Source organism: Chaetura pelagica, unplaced genomic scaffold, assembly GCF_000747805.2.
Source record: "Chaetura pelagica isolate M959 unplaced genomic scaffold, ChaPel_1.0 scaffold344, whole genome shotgun sequence".
NCBI classification, from domain to species: Eukaryota; Metazoa; Chordata; class Aves; order Apodiformes; family Apodidae; genus Chaetura; species Chaetura pelagica.
This window is the reverse complement of record NW_009953098.1, coordinates 5,512,522-5,534,918: the sequence shown is the minus strand read 5'-3', so window position 1 is coordinate 5,534,918 and position 22,397 is coordinate 5,512,522. Positions and strand designations below refer to the sequence as shown.

The 22,397-nt window shown below is 36.9% G+C and overlaps 1 protein-coding gene across 1 annotated transcript; it reads left to right on the top strand.

Moving 5' to 3' along the window:
• Positions 1–73: 73 nt before the first annotated feature.
• Positions 74–21,616, top strand: CUL4B (cullin 4B). The gene is made up of 20 exons (XM_009997120.1): positions 74–725; positions 3,406–3,521; positions 8,089–8,208; positions 9,052–9,129; positions 9,615–9,688; positions 10,228–10,390; positions 10,487–10,576; positions 10,857–10,939; positions 12,032–12,099; positions 13,147–13,265; positions 14,065–14,257; positions 15,330–15,434; positions 15,738–15,848; positions 16,580–16,665; positions 17,446–17,553; positions 17,809–17,922; positions 18,885–18,990; positions 19,081–19,253; positions 19,724–19,876; positions 21,271–21,616. The coding sequence occupies exons 1-20, from the start codon at positions 191–193 to the stop codon at positions 21,364–21,366; spliced, it is 2,691 nt and encodes an 896-aa protein (XP_009995422.1). The 5' UTR covers positions 74–190; the 3' UTR covers positions 21,367–21,616.
• The last annotated feature ends 781 nt before the right edge of the window (positions 21,617–22,397 follow it).

Here is a 22,397-nt window from a genome sequence, read left to right as displayed (position 1 = left end):
ATAAAGTGACTCTTCTGAGAGAGAAGAAAGCGAAGGAGAGGGAATACGGAAGGACCCCACCGATGAGAGAGAGGAGTTGAAAGACACCCTCCCCTCCCGAAAGACACCCGAGACTGGCTCTACAACTCTCTCTCCCTTTGTCACACCACAAGGATTTGATGCCCCTCAGCCTGCTCACTTCTGTGTGTTCATGTTTCCCACAGGTTTCTCTTCCCCCAACCCCCCAGCTGCAGCCCAGGAGGTCAGACCTGCCACTGATGGTAATACCAGCAGCAGCTCCTCCTGCAAGAAGAGAAAGTTAAATAACAGCAGCAACAGCAATTCTGAAAGAGAAGAATTCGATTCCATTTCTTCCTGCGCCTCTTCTCCTTCCAAAAACACCTCCTCATCATCTTCCTCCATCATCACCACCTCCTCGTGCTCCTCCTCAGGGGTTGCCTCCTCCAACCATCACCTCCAGAAGAAGCTGCGCTTTGAGGACTCCGTGGATTTTATTGGACTCGATGTGAAGATGGCTGAAGAGTCGTCTTCCTCCTCCTCCTCTCCTGCTGCCTCTTCTCAACAGCAGCACCAACAACAGCTCAAAAATAAAAGCCTTTTAATTTCGTCAGTGGCCGTGGGGCACCATGCAAATGGTCTGACCAAAGCTGCCTCCTCTACTGTTTCCAGTTTCGCCAACAGTAAACCAGGCTCTGCTAAGAAATTAGTGATCAAGAACTTTAAAGGTAACAGGCCATAATTTGTCACAACCCGTGGGGAGCTGATGCTCAACTTCGTGTTTTGTTTTCAAACTCGAAAAAACCGGTTGGCTTTCAAATAGCTCAGAGTCTTACAGGAAGTGCTTTTCTGTGGTGAAGGCTTCTATGCTTATGTAAAGAGGCAGTAATGTTTTCTGATGCATACTTGCCCAGTCGTGTAGATAGATGTCTTGAGCTACACTTCATAGCTTGGGATTGTTTTTCGTGCTCTTTTTCACTCTGCTGTGAAGGCCTTAACTTGCATGGTAGACAAAAGATTTTACTACATAACTGTGTGTATTGCCTTTCTTCAAACTTTTAACGTTTGATACCTCTTTTCTAGTAATTCTGATTGAGGGCAGACTGTATGTTTTAGTCCAGTTATCACAAGGTCTCTGCAGTTTTTTTAATTGGGCCTAAATCTGTATGTCTTGCCTCTCTCCATGTTGTTGTAGGTTAATCTGCCTGTGCTTAGTTTTAAATGTTGAAACTAAGGTGATTATCAGGTTATTATGGCGGATTTCCTTTCTGTTTTTCCTACTTGCCCTTAAAGCAGGTAGTTCAGTTTTTTGCTGAAGTGTTTTCCTTGCAATATCTTTGTTGTAAATTTTTCTTATTTAACTCTCTACTGTCTTTTCTCTGTCTTAACATGCTCTCACTTTACAAGCCTACCCTATTTACAAATTGTCTAAAAAGATGTGTTTGAGATTTGTGAGTATTGTTACTAGAAACCAACTGAAGCAGAGAAATTAAAGTTTTTGGCTGTGATGTTTCATTTTCTAGTAAACAACAATAGAAGTAGGTGTGAGCAGAAAGCTTAGCTAAAATTCTAACTTTTTTTTTTAAACCTTATAAAGACGGGGAAATCATAGGCCTTTCTTATTTCCTGCCTCTTGCTCTCTTCTAAAACTGTCTGAAGGTTTGCTTTCTTGTTGGGTTGTTGTTTTTTTTCTTTTTCCCCATGTTTTTGGGGTAGGGATGAGGTAAAAGAAATTACTGACATTAAAATCAACTTCCAAATACACAACTGAGACAAGTGTTCCACAGAGATATAGCAGAAGATAAGGATTAGGATTGTTTTAGCCACGGTGAAGTTTTACAGGAATTAATGATCACAGTGTAACTTTTTCCTTTAAAGTCCTCTTAATTCTCAAAAATGTTCTCTGCTCATCACATCATAATTTCATTTGACTGATTTTAACACTTCTGCCTATGATGCATGGTAGTGAGAACTAGATGCCACTCTTATGCTGCTTACACACTTATCTCTAAAGGAAATCAGCTTTTCACGTTCCAGATACTTGTTAAATGTGATGGCTTGCATCGGTCTGTGATCACTGTTGCTTATGAATTGGTATTTGAATTACTTGCTTTACAAGGATGTCTCAAGAATCTGCTAGCTTTGCTTTTCCTTTACTCTCAGATGTTAAACTGAGTAACAGTCTGAAGATTTCTGTCTTTATCTTGGTATGATATCAATAACATCCTTTACGACTAAGATAACATTCTTTACAACTAAGATAAGTTCCTAAAATCAAGAATCCTGGTTGTCATTAGTTGTCTCTAGCTTCTTATGATACAGCTTATTTTGGGATACTGCCAATATTGAAAGAGAGTGCTTGGGAAGACAAAATCAATTACTCCTTGCTGTTATTTCTCGAGAAATCATAAAATTTTGCCTTTTTTTTTTTTTTACCTTTAAGTATGTAAACATCGATTTATAATCGATGTATAAACTCGAGTTTCCGAGTATAAACTCTGGGCCAGGTTCACCTGTTGGTGGCATGGATTTGCACGTGACTTCCTCCATGAATTTGCTTCCTGCTCTGTTTGGAAACACGAATTATCACAAATTATCTCTGTTTGGGAACACAGAATTTTTTGTAAAAAGTCCTGGTATTCTGAGGTTATGACTTGGGGAATCTCTCTCAGACTGCTGTAAATGCAGATGCTGCATAGCAGGGTTAACTAGAGAAAAGGAGCTGTAAAAAAATAATGGAAAGAGTAAAATCTGCAAAGGTTGAGCTATTTGAACAATAAAAGAGGGCTTAACTCTTAACAAATATCCACTGGCCAAACCCAAGAGAGACATAAATGGATTACTTTAAAATATGGAGGTTTTCCTTTCGGCCATAAAGCCTGTACTATAATTACAGTGTTGCCATGCATGTTTCTTGAGTTCCTCTGCATTGGTTGTGCAGAGTTCAATTCATGAGCAATAAGTTAAAAAAAAAAAAAGCTATACACAACTCTTTTAATTCATCCTTTCCAGCTTTTATGTTTGCTTTCTTTTAGTTGTGTTGTCTGATAATGAAAAAGAGTGTTGAAGATGTAGCTAATTCTTGCTGGTTCTTAGCTTTTTATCCCTTCTTAAACTACTCTGATGCAGTGTTGTGATTCTTACATACCACGTGTGCTGTTTAGGTTACAGATGCTGTGATGTGTATGTGAAGAGCAATGTTGGATTTTTACAATGCATCACTATTTCAAATATAAATAAGCTACTGCTTTTACACTAAAGCTTTATTTTCATGTAGGTACAAAGTAACATCTAGAGCATCAGCCTGTCCCTCTTTCCTCTCTAAGCCACATTTTGTATTTCTGTGAAAGTTGAAGTGTTCTGCTCTTTCTAAATGCTTTCTCAAACTCTGTATCGTTTCTTCTAAAGATAAACCCAAATTGCCTGAAAACTACACAGATGAAACCTGGCAAAAACTGAAAGAAGCTGTAGAAGCTATCCAGAACAGTACTTCCATTAAGTACAACTTGGAGGAGCTCTATCAGGTAAGTGCTTTAAGTAAAGCAATGGGGAAAGGTTTTTGGTTTCCTTGTTTGATTTTTTTTTTTTTTCTTAAAACACTTTTGATACAGTGGTAAGAATATGACATTATGCTTGATACCTGCTGTTGTCACCAAAAAACTCATCTATTAGTTTCTCAGATTTTAAAATCAGCAGTGAAAATTTCACAAGGCTTAACATTGAGCTTGTAAATTAATTTACTTGCTGCAACATAAGCCAAGATACGGTTTCTCTTGCAGCAGTTCACAAGAATTAAATAAGGCAAGGAGCTGTATTCCCTTTACTGTTTGGGGGTTTATGGTGTGTAGCTGCTAAAGGAGAAATGTGAAATTAAAATGTTGGTGTTTTGGTAGGAAGAAGACTATTTGTATTAAAATACAATCCTTTTTCTGATGACAGTGTCTGTTCATGATTGAAAATCATAAATTATTTTAAACCGAACTTCTTATTTAACTTCTTAGAAGTAAATAAACTACCATTTTTCCTTATTTATTTTATTACTTTGCTTTGATTGTAGCTTTTTTATAATTTAGTCTTCTGTGTGTTCTAACAAGAGAGAATCATCTTATTCCCAGCAACAGCTCTGATGGTTTTGCCCTAAATGATTCAGGAAGTTATCAGACTGAACTGCATTTCCTAACTTTCTTTATAAGCTCCACTTCTGCTTTTTCAGATGATGGTGGCAGGGAGACTTTTCCCTCTTCTCACCTTGTCCCTACTGACATGGCAATACTTAAGGTTTTAGCAGCCTAGGAACAGTGCTGCTTTAGCTTAGTATTAATGAGCACTCCTGCTTTTTACTCTACTTTTAAAGCCTTTAGTACCTGGTTAGTTGATAGATTAGTTCCTATGTGTGTATAGCCTTATTTGCATCTGTTTTTATTGTCTTATCTTCCCCTGCCCTCCCCTTTTCTATAAACGTTGCATTTGGATATGACTTATTCCAGGGAAAAGTTGGGGAGAGAAAATCCTGTTTGCACAAGGTTTGGGGACAGATTTAGGGAAGGATAAATTGCCAATCCTGTGGAACCAAGAGCCTCATGGGACAAGTTCCTCAGTCCAGTGTGTTTTTAAGCTCATTGTAATCTTTTGTAGTGTTCAATTAATCTAAAAACAGCTTTCTTTAACAGTTTGTCATTATAATGTGTAATATTGTTAAAGTAACAATAGTATTGTTACTTTTGCAAAACTTGGTGAAACTAGGCAAATTACAATCCACTGTATTGGCTGGTATTGTACATTACTTTAGACTGAATAGCAATGCAAATAACTGTTAATTAGATATTTGAAGAATATCCAAAATTGTTTAAAAATACAAGGTCAATTGAAAGCCTTGCTTAACCACTTAAATTTCTGCTCAATTTTACCACAGGCTTAATCTAATGTTGCTTGTGCTCATAGAACCAGAAATGTGCTTTTTTTCTTTTAAATCTCAGTTTTAACATTGTAGCAACCTAGATACTTTTCAGTGAAATAGATTGCAATCAAGTATGAAATTTTTCTTTCTTATAAATCTAAAAATAAATGTATTGACTTAAAAATAGAAATAGGAATCACTAGTGTTTTTAAATGCTAACTAAACTAATGTCATTTCAGAACAGCTGCTTGGTAAATGGATCTGATGCCAAATATGCCTTGGCAGGCACCATTATCCAAGCATAGAGAGGAATTGCAGAAGACTGCAAAAGTTCTTTTTTAAATTAAGTTAAACCTCTTGAGTTTGGTTTAACTCTTGTCTGTGTTGTAAAATCCCACTGAGTAAACATTTTGAGGCTTTATTTATTTGTGGGACACCAGCTTGGCACTCTTTTCCTCCTCAGCAGGAGAGGAGATATGTCTTAGAGTAGCTGAAGAGCTGCAGAACGGAAAACTTTGCTATTAGCATCATTTTCCTTAGACTAGTACCAAAAAATAGTGATCTACATCTTTGGTACCAATCACAGAGTTAAGTACTTCTGGAAAGTCCTGACTTTCTTTAATCACAGCTGTGTTCAGTACTTTTTCCTACTTTTCCCCAGTGCACAAACTGAGGTGTGACTGCTGCAATTAAAAAAAAAACCACACCACTTAACAAATCCCAGAATATGTGTTTCACAAAGGAAATATGCTGCTTTGCCTTCGGATGTTCTGACCATCTTTAGGGCACAGATTGCCTGATTAGGAAGTTTTATTCCACAAATTCAGAACAAGAAACATTTGTGAACCCCTCAAGTTCTTGGGAATTTTTGATGCAATTACTGTTGTGTAACACCAGTAATTAAATTTACAAAGCATAGTATTTCAGTAGTGGTGTTATGTTCCACAGAGCAAGTCTTAGTGAAAGGTCCTGTACTTTATGTGCCTAGAAAGGTTGCAAAATAAAATTACAGCACTTTTCTGGATGTTGTCAAAGAAGATGCAGAAGTTTTGCATTCAGTGTTCAAACACTTGATACTAGCAGACATGTTCAAACCCTTTGGAATTTCTGGCACACAAATACAAAAGCACAGCTTTGTATGAACACTACTTTGTATGAACACTACGTAAGTGTCACTGATATATCTTACTTCTCCAAGAGTTAATAGTGTGTGTTTGTCCATCTACATGCAGAGGCATCTTTTAAGTATTTGTATTAGCATGGTTAGATAGTACTTGTTTTGGTCAACAGCAGTTACAAAAGTGTTGGTAGTTGAGATGGATGAACTGACGAGAACAGTGAAATGATCACTGATGTCCTAGGCTGGTTAAGTAGAAGCAAGGCTACTTATGGGTAAGCAGGTGACTAGCAAGTTCTACACAAAACATTCATCTTCCCAGCTCTCAGCTGGCTTCTTCCAGAGTAAGTGGCAGAAAATAAGAAATCCATTTGTTGAGCTCGCTGAAGGTCTAACCAGGCTTAGTGCTTTCCATCCCCTTTTTCTTTTGGAATCACAGCAGTGGTTATTTCTTGTGCTGCCATTTCAGCTAGTGCCTGACCCTGCAGGCACAGTAGCAGATCAGAGTTGAACTGTGTCCGTAACCTGCTCTGAACAGGGAACTGTGGAACACATTTTCTTATCGCATCATTGTGTTTGGTTGGGGTTTTATGAGTGTTAAGGCTGAGAGTTGAATTTGTTGCTATTTCCAAATATTTAAGATAGTTACTTCAGTGATAGTTCAGGCTTTCCTAATAATCCTCATTCAGACCTGATTTAGTTTTAATTGGCATGCTCACTCTTGCTACACCTGTTGCTTTCTGACAGTAAGCTTTTGCAAGTTTGGTTTTCTTTTGTTGTTGTGTGAGGTGCTTTTGTTGTGGGGTTTTGTGGTAATGCGGTTTTTTAACTCCTCTGTGTCCTAGAGCCTGTATTAGCTGAAGTGCAATTGCTTTAGAAATTGTTTACTGCTGATACTGTTGACATTCTAGGACAAACTGAGGAGCTCCTTGTTTAGCTGTGCTGATTGTTGCTGTGCTTTTAGTGGTGGCTGCTTACTGTGTGCTGGTGGCTTTTGTTTGGACTGCTAGGAGATATTCTGGGGGACTTCAGTGCGATGGAGATTTGCTCTATGTACTTCTGACCTGTGCTGTCTCTGCATGGTTCCCTGCAGCTGCTGGGGAACAAACTTGATCTTCCAGTCCTTTTTTTTCTTATTAGTTGGTTGTACTGGCAACTGAAGTGTTTTCCATTAAAAAAGACAATTTAAAATTGAGAGGTATTAGTTGAAAATCATATTTACATCTCCTGTAGCTTCTACAGATGTTTTATGGAATAATCACATATGATGTCTTTCCCCAGTCTGTAAAGAGTTGAAGTTGTTCGGTTTCTTTTGAAATCTGGGCAATTAGTATAAATTTTGCAAAAGTCTTGAGTTACACTTATGGACTTAAGGATGCTTGTTTGCTTGATGTCTCCAAGACCCATTAAGCTTCTTTTGGCTTCTTGCTGTGAAGCACATCAACAATACTAACACTTGATTATGATCTAGAAATCTGAGATTTGTCACTGTAAAAATCTGGAATGTCATACTACTAGTAAAAATTGATCTGGATTATAGCTGAAGTTATTGATGGGGATTATATTTATATATAGATGTATATGTACTACTTGGGGATGAAGGAAGCTTCATTAAGGAAAGGACTGCAAAAGGAAGTAACACTAGCTGTGCTTTTCTGCTAATGTCAGTATGAGTTGCAGAGCATAGCAGTTAATAAAATTAAGACCTTAAGTGTTTGCTTTGAAGTAAGAAACCCAGCAGGCTGCCTGAACATATTAACCCAAACATCCTGGTTCTTAGAGATGGAAGTCCTGAAGTTCCTTTGAGATATCTGTGCTGCCACTGCAACTGATCAACTGTGAGCTGGTCAGGGTATGGCCTTCCTTTACTCCTAGTGCCATCATAGTGCCACGTCTCTCCCTAGTGTTTGGTGTGCAAGTGCTAATTATGTTACAAGTAAAAGCTTTTTAAAAAGAATTTTGAGTGAGAAGCAGAAGAATTTCATGGTTGTTGGGGAGTTGGTGTTCCCTCTTCCCTTGTAAAACCATATCTATGAATATAAATCAATTTCTTAGTATTTGTTTCCTTTTACTTCAGGCTGTTGAAAATCTCTGCTCCTACAAGATTTCTGCGAACTTGTACAAACAATTGAGACAGATCTGTGAAGACCACATTAAAGCACAAATCCACCAATTCAGAGAATATCCTTTTTTAGCTGTTTTGTGTGACAAACCAAACATTTTTACCTACCAGTATGTGGTGATGACTAGTCCATAACAGTAGACCATGGTCATCTGAATTCCTAGGTTTAGCAGAATTTGGTCTGTTTTCATTTTATTCATGGGACTTTGGAAAATACCACTAGTTCCTTTATGCCTGTAACCATCTGAAAAGTGTGTAAGAAATTTTAATTGGTATTTATGAAACACTTTGACAAGGTTTAAAAAGGCTCTGTTGTCTGAATCACTTCAGGCTTCTTTATATGCTAATCTTGCCATGCTCAGGTAAACAGAAAAGTCTTCCAACAAGTAGTTCTTGTTTTCTTCATGACAAGTGCTAGTGGTCTGGCAGCAGGCAATGCTGGTAGCTCGGAGGATCAAAATGTTTTATTTTCACAAATTTTGAGTTGCATCAGATGGAGAACCTGTTAAGTGGATATTAATTAGTACCAGAACTATACAATTGAATAAGACTTAATGACTTAATGAACTGAATAGAAGTTAAATTTGAAGTACAACATTTCTCTCTAGGTTGTATCTCAACATGAGCTGAAATTATAGTCAAAAAACAGGTGTGGGGGTATGTATGTTTGTTTCACTCCTGAGGGATTGGGAATTAGAATTTAAAAGCATTAAGATCCTTTCTTTTAAATCATTAAAATAATTTTGATTTCTCATTATGAATACAAGGACCCACATTTTTTAAAAAAATGCTGCAAGAAGTTAACTGGTTCTTTTTGGGAATAGGAGAGTTTGTTGTGCTCTGATAAGCATCTTAAGAAAAATAATAATGTTGGTTCATTTAATTGCTAACACTATTAATCATAATTTTCTTAACAAGTTTTTCATGGATTCATTGGACAGTGTCCTTTTTCTAAAGAAAATAGACAAATGTTGGCAAGATCACTGCAGACAAATGGTAAGTTTTATCTTTTTAAAGAAAACCAGTTGCCTATTCAGCCAATGTTTTGCTTATCTCTGTTCCTTTACATACTGTGTTTCTGAAATGTTGCCTTGAATTTATATGAGGCTTTGTCATTAAATACAACTGTATCAAGTTTGTTTGAGCCTTGGAAAGGCTTGTCTGTCTTGTGTTTCTTGACACATTGGTCTGATCTGGGACAACCCCACACACACTCAACTCCTAACTGTTGTTCCTATGCAAACCTTTCTCCTTTAATACCTATTATAAAAGGATCTGTTCTTTCATACAGGAAGATGCTAAATATCAAATTGATCATCTCACTGAGATGGGCAGAATATTTCAAACAAATCAATGCTATCTAAGAAAGCACTGCCTGAAACCTGTCAGTGGGACTTTTTGGTTGTTGAACATAATCTGTGTTGGTCTTCAACATCATGAGTAAATTGATTGTGGCTTTTTCTTATTCCTTCTCATAACAGATAATGATTAGAAGTATCTTTTTGTTCTTGGATCGAACCTACGTACTTCAGAATTCAATGCTGCCATCTATTTGGTAAGGGCACAAAGAATAAAACTATTGGGGTATATTTAAATTATTGCAAACATCTTGCTGATTTTCAGTGTTCTTTAAATAGAAAATTAATTGCAACCAGTAAATTAGATGGTGGCTGGTTACATGCTTGTTGCAAAGGGAGATTTCACTTCTAATTTATTTGCCATGAATTACAGGATTCTTTTACAATAGCTGTGATAGCAAATTGCAGCAAAGTAGATACCAACCTCCTGTTTGCACAGTAAGGGAAGGGCCTGTTCAACAACTGAAGTTGCTGCTAATCAAGTGAAAAATAAAATTGCTGCAAAAGTTAGGTGGTTATCTAGGAAAAAGTAAAAACTATAGTTCACTGTTGATGCTTTTTCCTGACTTATTTTAGTGTTTGTTCATCCTGAGTGGTTCAGGGGCAGAGGAATGAGAAATATGAATAATGCTATTATTTATTGATCTCTCTATTTGATCTAGATCAAATCTTATTAATAGACAATATATGGGATTGATTCTTACACAATTTATTGAACAGTCTATTTTCTTTTTAGGGATATGGGGCTAGAATTGTTCAGAACTCATATAATCAGTGATCAGAAGGTTCAGAACAAAACTATTGATGGCATTCTTCTGCTGATTGAGAGAGAAAGAAATGGTGAGGCTATTGATAGGAGTTTACTGCGAAGCCTTCTAAGCATGCTTTCTGACTTGCAGGTGAGTTAACTTGTTTCACCTTTAAACTACTAAACAGCTCAGTTTCTTAATGCTCAATAAGCTTTACCCTGGATTGCTGTTGTGTTGTTTCCCTAGATTTATCAAGACTCTTTTGAGCATAGATTCTTGGAAGAGACCAACCGTCTGTACGCAGCAGAGGGACAGAGGCTGATGCAGGAACGAGAGGTATTTTCCATCTTCAACAATATCTGTTATGCTTAATGATGCAGTCAGGGAGAGGAGCTATTCTGCTGCATTAGCCAGTGCACAGGGCAATAATATGACCTTTATATTTTATACTACTCTAAAAAAGCAAATTCACATGCACTTTTCTTCAGTCACAGTGTTGATGATTTCTGCTTAAAACAAGCTGCTGTCAAACCAGTACTGTCTTTTTTTCTTTTCCTTTCCCCCCTCTCCCCTTTTTTTTTTTTTTAAACATACAAAACTACTCTGGCATTTTCAGGTCCCAGAATATCTTCACCATGTCAACAAGCGCTTGGAAGAAGAAGCAGACAGGATAATCACTTATTTAGATCAGAGCACACAGTAAGTGCAGTCTCTTGGTATGGTATTGTTAGCTGTTTGGCTTTTCTTCTGTTGAGGGACATCTAATAGCTACTATTTATTTCAGTTATTGACTTAAATGCTTCTCACTTCCCACAATTCTTTGTTTACAATGAAGTAGTCTTGGTTCACACAGTTAATATCATTTTCTTCTAAGCCAGTAGCTATTTAGACATAAATGTTGTTGGGCATTTGGTTAGAGAAATAAAGACTGCTATCCCCAGTACAAACATCTCTTTCTTGCTGAAATCAGCTGTTGTCCTACCTGAAAAAGATAGGACTTATCACGAAGAAGTCTCAAGCTGTAGGCTCTGAATATTTACATTAAAATATTTGCATATTTTTAATGGAATCTTGGAAATTACTGCGTAATGTCAGTTTTCAATCTTTTCTACTTAGAGGCAGGATTTCCTCAAATACTATCAAGTGGAGGTCATGACTGGTAGTACAGGAGAGTTGTTCTAATAGAAAGCCATGGCTGTTGTATCCTAGAGGAAATGTAGGTCACTAATACAACAAAACTCTTTGAGCAAGTGGTAGCAACTTCTTAAAGGGCAGCTACAGAGGATCTCTTCAAGAAGGTGTTTTATTGCTACTATCATATGTGTTTAGTTCCTTCCTCCTTCAGGTGTTAAAAACATTTGGCTTGTTTAGTGGCTTCCTTCTTCCACACCATTATTAGTGGCCAACTCCCTAGTTTGTTTTAATACCTCTTGACTCATGAGGTATGTTTTTTCTTCTTTGTCTCCCAAGACATAAATCTCCTCCCACAAAGGCAGGAGAAGGTACATTCTTTGACACACCATTGCCCAGTTTCTTCACTGATGGAATCATCATTGTCCAGCCCTCTAGAGGTCACATACAACAGGCTTATTGCATTAATTAAATCCCCAGTCAGCAAACAGGAAAAAGATTGCTTCATGGGGAGGAAAAAGGATAAATAAATCATTTCAGGTGGCTGTCCACAGATAAAGCACTCCCAGTGACAATTGTAGTGAGTGTAATCTCAAAAAAAAGAAAACTGTCAATAATGGAAAAAGGAAAAGTAATTCTAAACATTTTTTTTTTCTATAGGAAGCCACTAATTGCTACTGTAGAAAAGCAACTTCTAGGTGAACATTTAACAGCCATTCTTCAGAAAGGTAATCTTTCTTCTTTATATAAATGTTTCTAATTCCTGCTTTGGGGCTTTCAACTCTTGTGCTGAAGGAGAAAGTGAGAGATTGAGGTGCTGGGGGAGGATACAAACTGCATCATTCTTTGATGCCCTTTGCTACTCGGTTCATGAAATAGCATTAACCATTTTGCAAGAGGGCAAGTACCATTCTTCTTGTCAGAAGTGAGGAGGTGCAGTGCTTTCTGCAGAGACACAGCAAAGCAAAAGGGGGAACTAGAATGGGGGACTCAAGTTCAGTGTGTTAAGTAACATTTTGAAGACTAAGGTAAAGAAGCAGCCTTCAAAGTTATGGCTATACCAGAAAGGGGAAACATTGATTTGCTTCTCACAAAAAGCAGCTTGTTTTAAAAATTTAGTGCAATTTGAGAAGTAGTCTGGAAATAGGTATGGGTGTAGCAAGAGCTAAATCATAAAATTAAATTATGAAGCCCTTATTAGCCAGAGTCTGGATGAAGCAGATATGCGAGCATCTTCCAGCACATCTGAGACAGACATTTCACTGAGAGGAGTAACAAGTTTGCAGTATTTACCCATCTACTTCCTTAGAACCTTGTCATGGAGCATCAGACCATCTCTGCCAAGAAGTTAAAAAGTGAAAGATATTTCTTGAAGCTGCTTACCTTCAGACTTCTATAAAATTTAGTTTACAGCTGGAGTTAAGACCTGAAGTGCTGTCTTGCCAGGGAACCTTTTCCTGCAGATCAGTAGAGTGTAAATTTTTCAAATCTTTAGGTAAGAGTAAAGCAGAAGCAAGCAAAGGTGTTGTGATGAGTGTGGTATGTAAAGTACATGTAGCCTAAGATATCCAGTTCAGTAGCAAGGTTTTGAAGGTTTGAGCCTTCTGTTTCATTGTTAAATTAGGTAGCTTAAAAAAAACCTCACACCCCAAAACAAATAACAACTAATTGCTTTAAAAAATACTAGCTTTGAAGAGGTCTCTTACTGTAAATAGTACGCTGTGCTTTTTTTGGATTGCTCTAGTTTTTATTTCTGTTGAAATTCTCTCGTGCAGGTTTAAACCACCTTCTGGATGAAAACCGAATTCAAGATCTGTCTCTTCTGTATCAGTTGTTCAGTCGTGTAAGAGGTGGAGTGCAGGTTCTCTTGCAGCACTGGATTGAGTACATAAAGGTACTATTTCTACAACACTGGAACAGATACCATTACTGTATCAATGGGGTTTATACACAGATATTTGACTCGTCTGTATAAACTGTTGCCTTTTTCTAGGAATTAAAGGCTGCTTGCTTATAAATGTATTTTTAATGGGCAGCTTTTTGTACTAGAAAAAGTACAATAACTGTTCTAGCCCTGTTGAAGAAAATGCTGAATGGTCATTTAATAACTAAACTCTCAATAAATGTGGAGGTTTTAGCTTGCTTATAGTTAGTTCTGAGGGACAACTGTATTTTTCTAACAGACATTTTGGTAACGGCAGAACATTTCTGTCTTCTCCCCGTTAAAATTTCTTGTCAGAATGGGTGGTAGCTTAAGTTACCAACCAGTGGAAGTTCAAAAAGCACTGAATATCATGTAAGATGTTTCATCTTAATACTCAGTGAAAATGTCATGAAGAAATGTTTTGTAATGGCATGGTACTGATAGATAAAGTTTAGTGGGAGCTTTAGCTGCGTAAAACCTGAGGGTACAGATGTTTAAAAAGAATGTGTTGGGTTTGTCATGTTTAAATTTATTTCTTCAGGCAAAAGTTACTAATCTGTTAATTTTTTCATAAATTGGTTTTTAATCAACATACAAGGTCTAGGAATTATTATCTAGCAAATCCTTTACAATGCTATTGCATCTCTTGTCTTAGTGGAACTAATACCAATGCCAGGAACAAGACATTTCAAAGATAACTTGGGCTTTAGAAGTCTTGTCATTTACATTTATTATTCAGGCTAATTGAAAGATATGTTTTATTTTGCAGGCATTTGGTAGCACCATAGTAATTAATCCAGAAAAAGACAAAACCATGGTCCAAGAACTACTTGATTTTAAAGACAAAGTTGACCATATTATTGATGTTTGTTTTCTCAAGAATGAGAAGTTTGTAAATGCCATGAAAGAAGCCTTTGAAACATTCATTAACAAAAGACCAAATAAGCCAGCTGAACTCATAGGTATTTATTTTCAGTTTCTTCCCACGTGAGAATTTGGGTGGGAGACAAGAGGGAGCTGCTGCTGCAGCTTATGGGTGGGATATGATGGAATTATATGGACAAAGCATTGTCAAAGTGGGGCTCTACAGTGTCTTACTGTGCAAGTGAATTATTTGATAAGATGGCATTAAACATGAAAGTCTACTGATCAATTCACTGGTTAGGCTGTAGAAGAGTGAAAAACATTAGAACTTGACCATTCCAGCAATTGACTGGTGTCCAGATGTAAGAGCACAGCCAATAATTTGACTTTTTCAGAGGCTTACATAACTGTGCCACCAGCACACACGCACAGAACTATTAGAGGCTCTACATAGATACCTGTATTTTAATATGCATTAACTTAAGACAGATGAGGATGTGCTGTAAGTCCCATGGGGAATGAGCCTTTTTAGTTTTCAAAGAACATTGTTTACAGATTGTGCATTACAAGCCTGGCTCTCTGCATGTCTGAATGCCTTAATCATTTCCCCATACAGTGAATAATACCTGCTTTGCAATCTATTTTGCTGTTGTGCTTGGGGAGTAATGCTTTCTGTCCTCCTTTTTAAAAATTAATTCTCTAACTGTAATGTGCTTACCAAACCATTTGAAATTAAAACAAACAGTAATCTGCTAGAGAGATTCAGAAGTAATAGTCAACACATTTAAATAACTGGCTTACATATTTATCTTCTGATCTTTTTGCTTCAGTTATAACCATGTCAATCTATAGCAATAGTGACTTTTTATTTTGAGATTGTAATATGGACCAGGAATTTTTTACATACACATTTTTTTTACCATTGTGTATGCTAATAAAGTCAAGATGTAGCAATTGCTTATCTGAAAAAAAGATACTAGGTCATAATGTTTTTGTAACTTTATAGCCTCTATGAAAATTTATCAAGCTAGCTGTGATGAAACTGATTTAAAGGTAATTTAGGAATCTTTACCTTTCAAAAAATATTTTAAAAAATAAAAAATAAAATTTAATTACTGTTTTGTTGTACTAAGCACAAGCTAAACTTTTAATTCCTCAATACTCTTTTAGCTAAATATGTAGATTCAAAGCTTCGTGCAGGCAACAAGGAAGCTACTGACGAAGAACTTGAAAAAATGCTGGATAAAATTATGATCATATTTAGATTCATATATGGTAAGTGTTGGGGTTTTTGTGGGGATACAATTGTTTAATCAGTAACATAAAGGTACTTGGAAATTATTTTTTTCGGTCTGCATTTTCAAGTGTTCATTCTCTGTATATGCAGTTTGTTGGTATAGGGCTGGTTAACTCGTTTGTGTGATAAAATGTCAGTGACAAGACCCGACTCAAAATCTGTGGGAATCTTGATGTGAAGGCCCCTCTTTAGCTTTACTGAGCTTTGAATTTGGCCTCTTGTGGGTAATGCTTGTTTAAAACTTATGATTTGTGATCACTGTCAAATTTCATCTCTCACAGGAAAAGATGTCTTTGAGGCCTTTTATAAAAAAGATCTAGCAAAGAGACTATTAGTTGGGAAGAGTGCATCAGTAGATGCTGAAAAATCTATGCTTTCCAAACTGAAACACGGTAAGTACCTGTCAGCTTGCTTGCTTTTAAAAATTAGTCATTTTAACAGGCTTTCCCAGAAGTGCTGTTTGTATTTCCCCTTTACATGAGGACAAATACCTCGTGTGCAAGTCTTGAATGATGGTTGGGTTTTGAGGAGATTTATTTGCTTTTTATTTTAGTAGTTATAGCAGCAATAGCTGAAAAATAAGAGCATTAAGTGCATGGTGTGTCTTGTCCTGTGGGATACAGTTGAAGTTCCCTGCTGGATAAATCAGTGATGTGCTCAGAGAACTAGAGGAAGACTTGTGCTGTTGTTCGCTCTGTATGAGGACTGAAGTGTGAAGCTGCCACTAGTCTGGTCTCCATTATTTCACAGGATGGAGTCATTGGGTGGCAAGAGTAAGAATTCTAGAACTTTATCTTGTTCTACCATCAGGAGACAGTTTGGCAGGCAGCTGGTGGGGATTAGAATTGTCAGCTGAGTAACAAGTTATCAATTGAGTCCTAGGATGAAGTGTCATGTCCACATGGAAAAATAGTTGGGTTGCAAAACAGCTGCCATGTTAAAACATTTCCCACCTTGTTTATAACCCTATTCTGTGTCTTAATTTGAATCCAGGTCTTTATGTAAGGGCATAAACTGAAATAGGTTGTCTGGCTTCCAAGTACGTTCTGATATTTAGGATAACTGCTCTGATGTTGAAAATAAATCTTAAAAATGAGTCTTGTTTATATCTTCTCTTTTATAGAATGTGGGGCTGCTTTCACCAGCAAACTTGAAGGAATGTTTAAAGATATGGAGCTTTCAAAAGACATAATGATACAATTTAAACAGGTACTTTTGGAAAGCCTGACTTTGCTCCTTCATTTACTCTTTGAATGACTTGCCTAATGAGAGGGTGCAGGATGTCTTCAGTTGTGAACATTTTTATTGCAATTGAGTTAAACTCTTTGAATTATTCCAGTGCTCTGCAACCTTCTTTCACTACAGGGACTTTGTAGGTGATTTCTTTAAAAGAAAAAAAAAAAGCCCAACTGGGAAAACAATCACTACTGAAAATCATTTGGAATCTATTTCTTAATTCTGTGCTGTTTGTGATTTTGAACATTTTACTTAACAACAAAAGCAGAACACCTGAAACAAGAAGCTCTTAAAAAAAAAAACAAAAACAAACAAAAAAAAACAGAACCAAACCCCACCTACAGTAATAAAAGAATTGTAAACTTATCAAACATTTTAACACCAGTTATAAGACAATGTAACAACACTATATTCTGATGGACTGGCTTGTAAGTTTTTGGCTGTTGGTTCTGATGGTTCTGTAATGTTTTGATGACAAGCAAATTTTAACATTTTTTCCTTCATTCACACATTATTAGATACACCTTCATATCAGCCTGCTACAACACTTTTGCTGTATGGAAGTACCTTTAGAACTTCAGAAAAGTTTTTTTTTCTTGTCCTGATTGTATTGTATATAATGTGCAGTTTATATAGCAAAGACAAAGTCACTTGTCTTCTGTGCTGTCATAAGGCCTGTTCTAACTCTTCATTTCTACCTGAAATGTTCCATAAACATTGCTTTATTTCAATGTATCTTGTTTCTTTCTACAGTATATGCAAAATCAGAATGTACCTGGGAACATTGAACTAACAGTGAATATACTGACTATGGGTTACTGGCCAACCTACGTGCCTATGGAGGTCCATCTGCCCCCAGAGGTAATGAACAGAGGTGTATTAGATCAAGTATCAGCCTGTCAGTCATGCATCTTGATATCAACTGCAGCCTGCTTTTAGATATACATATAATCTCTAGAGATAAATGCAGAAGTGTCTTTTTTTAATTTTTGTTGGAATTGCTTTCATCTTTCTAAGACTTTATTTAAGGCTTATTTGATTGTGGAGGAGGGAAGGATGCTTTTAAAGTAGAAGCTGTGCTTCAGTGTTTTGGGGTTTTTCTTTGGTTTTTTTTAGATGGTAAAACTGCAGGAGATTTTCAAGACCTTCTATTTAGGAAAACACAGTGGTAGGAAACTTCAGTGGCAGTCAACACTAGGACATTGTGTATTAAAAGCAGAATTTAAAGAGGTGAGTCTGTTGTTTCTCTTATTCCTGTTGCTTTGCTGCTTCCAAGTCTGGGTTGGGCCTTAGGGATCTATTGGGAATCTTATTTTGAGCTGTGATGGAAAACTTAGCACTGTTTTTGCAATTACTTGTAACTTCTGACTTCTTGCTATCATTTCTGGAGTTGGTAGTTCCTGAAATAGGTGTATTAAGGTTAAAGAAGATGCATCTGATTTCTGTATTGGTGGGAAATAAAACAACTGTTAGTCACTGCTTGGAGTTCAGTTCAGTATTAAAAATGGCACTAATTTTTATACTGGTTAGAAAAAAAAGGGAGCCATGTTCCATAGAGTACTTCATCTGACAGCATTCAGCATCTCTACAATAAGCTTTTTGCTACTGAAATAAAGGAGAGTTTTGGATTATGCAAGAAAACTGTAAAGGGCTTCCAGTGATACCCCTGTAGCATGTCCTCATGGGAACAATTTTATTTCAAGAAAATTTGTCTTGGAGTAGGAATGCTTACCAATTTTATTTTGCAGGAAAAATGTTAATGGTAAAACAAGTATTACTGAGCTTGGTTATCTCAGAGATCCTGTAGTTTCTAGTGCTGTGTTTCTTAAACTAATGTTTGAGTTACACTTTGACTTAAAGTTCTTTCAAATTGTAGCTTTAAGCACTCACTGCTTTGAGATTTGTCTTGAGTATGTTGATGCATCTTGGGTGAGTTTTGTCACTGGATATAATGGTTTAAGCTTCTGACCTCTGGTATATTCTGCATTTCACAGCAAACACAAGGTGACCTGTCACTTTTATTCTTTCATATTCCCAAATGAATAAAATAACAGTCACATTGTTTAAGTGAAATAATTGAGAAAGAAGAGGGACTAGTTCCTTCCTCTCTGCCCCCCTGCTTCCCCCTGCTCCCTCAAAAAAACAACAACAAAAAACAGCCTAGTGATGTCTGTTAATTTCCCTTCTGACAGGGCAAAAAAGAACTTCAGGTCTCCTTGTTCCAGACACTGGTGCTGCTAATGTTTAATGAAGGAGAGGAATTCAGTTTAGAGGAGATTAAACAAGCCACTGGGATAGGTTGGTATTGAAAACAGCTGTCTGCTTCCAAGTATTCCTACTAAAAACAACTAAACAAAATTCCTACTAAACAACTTGTTTCTGCTTTAGAGGATGGAGAGCTGAGAAGGACACTTCAATCTCTGGCTTGTGGCAAAGCCAGAGTACTGACTAAAAGCCCCAAAGGCAAAGATGTGGAAGATGGTGATAAATTCACATGTAATGATGATTTCAGACATAAGCTCTTCAGGATAAAGATCAACCAAATTCAGATGAAAGAAACGGTATATTCTTTTTAATCCTCTGGGGTTTAGATCCTTGGGTTAAGTTAGATGCATCATTTGGATACATACCTAGCAGTGCAGATTTAAATGTGTGCTTCCATACTAACTTAGACACCAGTGATGCTGGATGTTTCTAAATAAGGTTGTTTAAGAGAAGTTCCAATTAGTCAAGGTACTTTTTCACCCTTGATCACTCCCTGCAGCTTTTACTGAATGGTTTGTGAACACAGAAACATGTTCACAGTGAATTTTCCATGACAAACATCCAGTGTAAAACCTGTGCAGATATTTAAATTTCTTGTACAAATGTTTTTTAAAAGACAAATCAGTCTTAATGTTTGTGAAGATTTGTGTCAGATACTGGACAGCAGATGTTTTACTGTCTTAGACCAAGAATTGTCTTGGAGATAGAAATAATTCTTTTGACAGTTCTGGTGCTTTCATTAACCTTTTCTAAATGGATCCCTCAGGTGGAGGAACAGGCAAGCACTACAGAGAGAGTGTTCCAGGACCGGCAGTACCAGATTGACGCTGCAATTGTACGAATCATGAAGATGCGCAAGACACTGAGTCACAACCTGCTTGTGTCAGAGGTGTACAACCAGCTTAAATTCCCAGTAAAGGTGTAGTACTGATTTTTCTTCTTTTAAAACTTTATTACTGCTTTTTATATCCTCTGGCCTGTCCTCAGTCAGTCCACAGACAGTGCTTCTGCCTAAAACAAGCATCTTTGTTACTATTACAGGCATTACTCTTTGTTACTATTCCAGGCACTGGAATAGGTTACTCAGGGAGGTGGTTGATGCCCCCTCCCAGGAGGTCAAGGTCAGGTTGGATGGGGCTTTGTGCAGCCTAGTTAGTATGAGGTGCCCTGTTCGTAGCAGGGAGGTTGGATCATGATGATCTTAAAGGTCCCTTCCAACCTTAACCATTCTATGATTCTATTAGAAAAGGCAAATACTTTCAGGATTTTTTTAAGAGCCAAATGCATTCATTTATCTGAATATTGCCTCAGGCTTTCAGTAAGTTAATAAAGCCTGTTACCAAAGGCTTTCAGAACCAGAGTCTGTAAGCAGTAGCTGTGAAGCTAGCTCTCCTTTTGTGCTGTTCTTCATGCATTTAGGTGGTCTGGCAATGTGTTCTTGGAGCTGAGGTGAAAATTATCCAGATATAAAATGCAGTATTGTTTTTGACTCCTAATGTGGCTGATACTTTTAAATAAATTACTAGCCAATAAATGTACAGTGTTTTTTCCAGATTATACTGGTTAGTATATATATACACACACATTATATATATGTAATGAAAATTAGATACTGGTGCATGTCTCAGTTAAAAAAGCCCACAGTTGCAATATAAAATTAATTAACTTGCTTATTGTGTATAAATGGAAATGGCTTTTCAAAGACACTGATGCCTCTGAGTCCAAATGTACAGTGTTTTCTACCTGTGGAAATGCAAAAAAGGTACTCCCATCTCACTCTGTTTTATTACAATGTCATGTTCCTGCAGGCCTGTAAGTATTGCATAAACTGCAGTTGGGCTTTGCAGGGCTATAACAGATTATTTAAATGCTTTTTCTCACTCTTTTTCAAGAGGCATTTTAATCAAGTCCTTCACTCAGCAAAGTCATAGGGCACCCCAGCTGTTGCAAAACTCGCTTGCATAGAGATAAAATGAAACTTGTACTGTCTTCTACCAGGTAAAAGTCAGAAATAGAAACACTTTGGTACATAATGAATGAATTGCAGTTGTGTAGAGTTTGGTTTAAGCAGCAGCAAATATCTTTCCCTGCTGTAAAACGCCTGTGCGTAGCTGCAGGTGACAAGCTGATTTTGTAACTTTCTCTTCAATCAATTATACTTTTAAAACTTTGATGCTTTAAGGGATGTCTCTTTTAAACTGTGATTTCTGTTTCCTCAGCCTTAAATACTCTAGATGATTGCCTTCACTAAAAGAAAAAACTGAGAAACATTGACTGCAAAGTAATAATGCTGCCATCTGCTTTATTTTACAGCCTGCTGACCTTAAGAAGAGAATAGAATCCTTAATTGACAGAGACTACATGGAAAGAGATAAAGAAAACCCGAATCAGTACAACTATATTGCATAAACATATGTTGGCCTTTGTTTTACTGCACACTTGGTGTCCTACACAGTTGCCAGTGGATAAACTAGCCTGTTGATCCCGTTAATTGACTTTTGATACTACCGATGATTGAATGACAGCGGTGTAACGGAAAAGTGTAGTAGAGTGGACTTCTTTCAGTGGTTAACATGCCCATTTAAAGAGTACTATTTACATTTTAAGAAGAATGCTGTTGAACTCTTTGCATGTTATTTAGTAAGATGTGCAGAAAGCTGAAAGGAAGTACCTGGTCTTTGTGATTCCATTTGTCTCTGGGTCTGAAGAGGAGTCCCTTGATACATGACAGATGTCTTTCACACCTTTACATGGAAACAGAAGGTTAATATAAGAAAATAGCCTTTAAAATGCTTAAACTGCATGCAAACTTTTAATTTACTGTACAGAATGCATTTCAGTTAGTAACATACCATTGGTTTGGTTGATGCCCACACTTGGATTTTCCTTTGAGGGAGGGAAAATAGGGAAAAAGCCAAGCTATACCTTCTGCTGATGTAATGGAAAATATTCTTGGTTGCAGTTAAGACAAAATGGTACCAATATAAAATGATGTATAAAGTTTGCAGTGTGGGCATATATACTGTATATACAAACACCATTCTTAAATAACTGCTATAACAAAACAAGTCCAGATTAGATTTATATGGCTTGCCTATAAGACTTATTGTACACCTTTGGGAATTTTAAGCATAAAACAGCCATAATGGAAAAAGTGACAGTTTTTACAAGTCATGGGTAGGAGGCCTTCACCTCTTGGCAGCAATACTCTAGACAAGATAATCTATTTACAGGTATCTATGAAAAGCCACACTGTTCTGGTGGTAAAGCTGTAAGAACAAAAATTACAAATGGATTTTAATACTTGTTTTGCTTAGCAACATTCTAAACTTGAACTAACCTCAAGGTTTAGACAGGGCAGCTCTTCTAAGACTGCCCTGCTTTGGATTGCTTTAACTTAAAGCTTTAAGAACTCAGCCCTAGAAGTGGCAGGCCTCCTA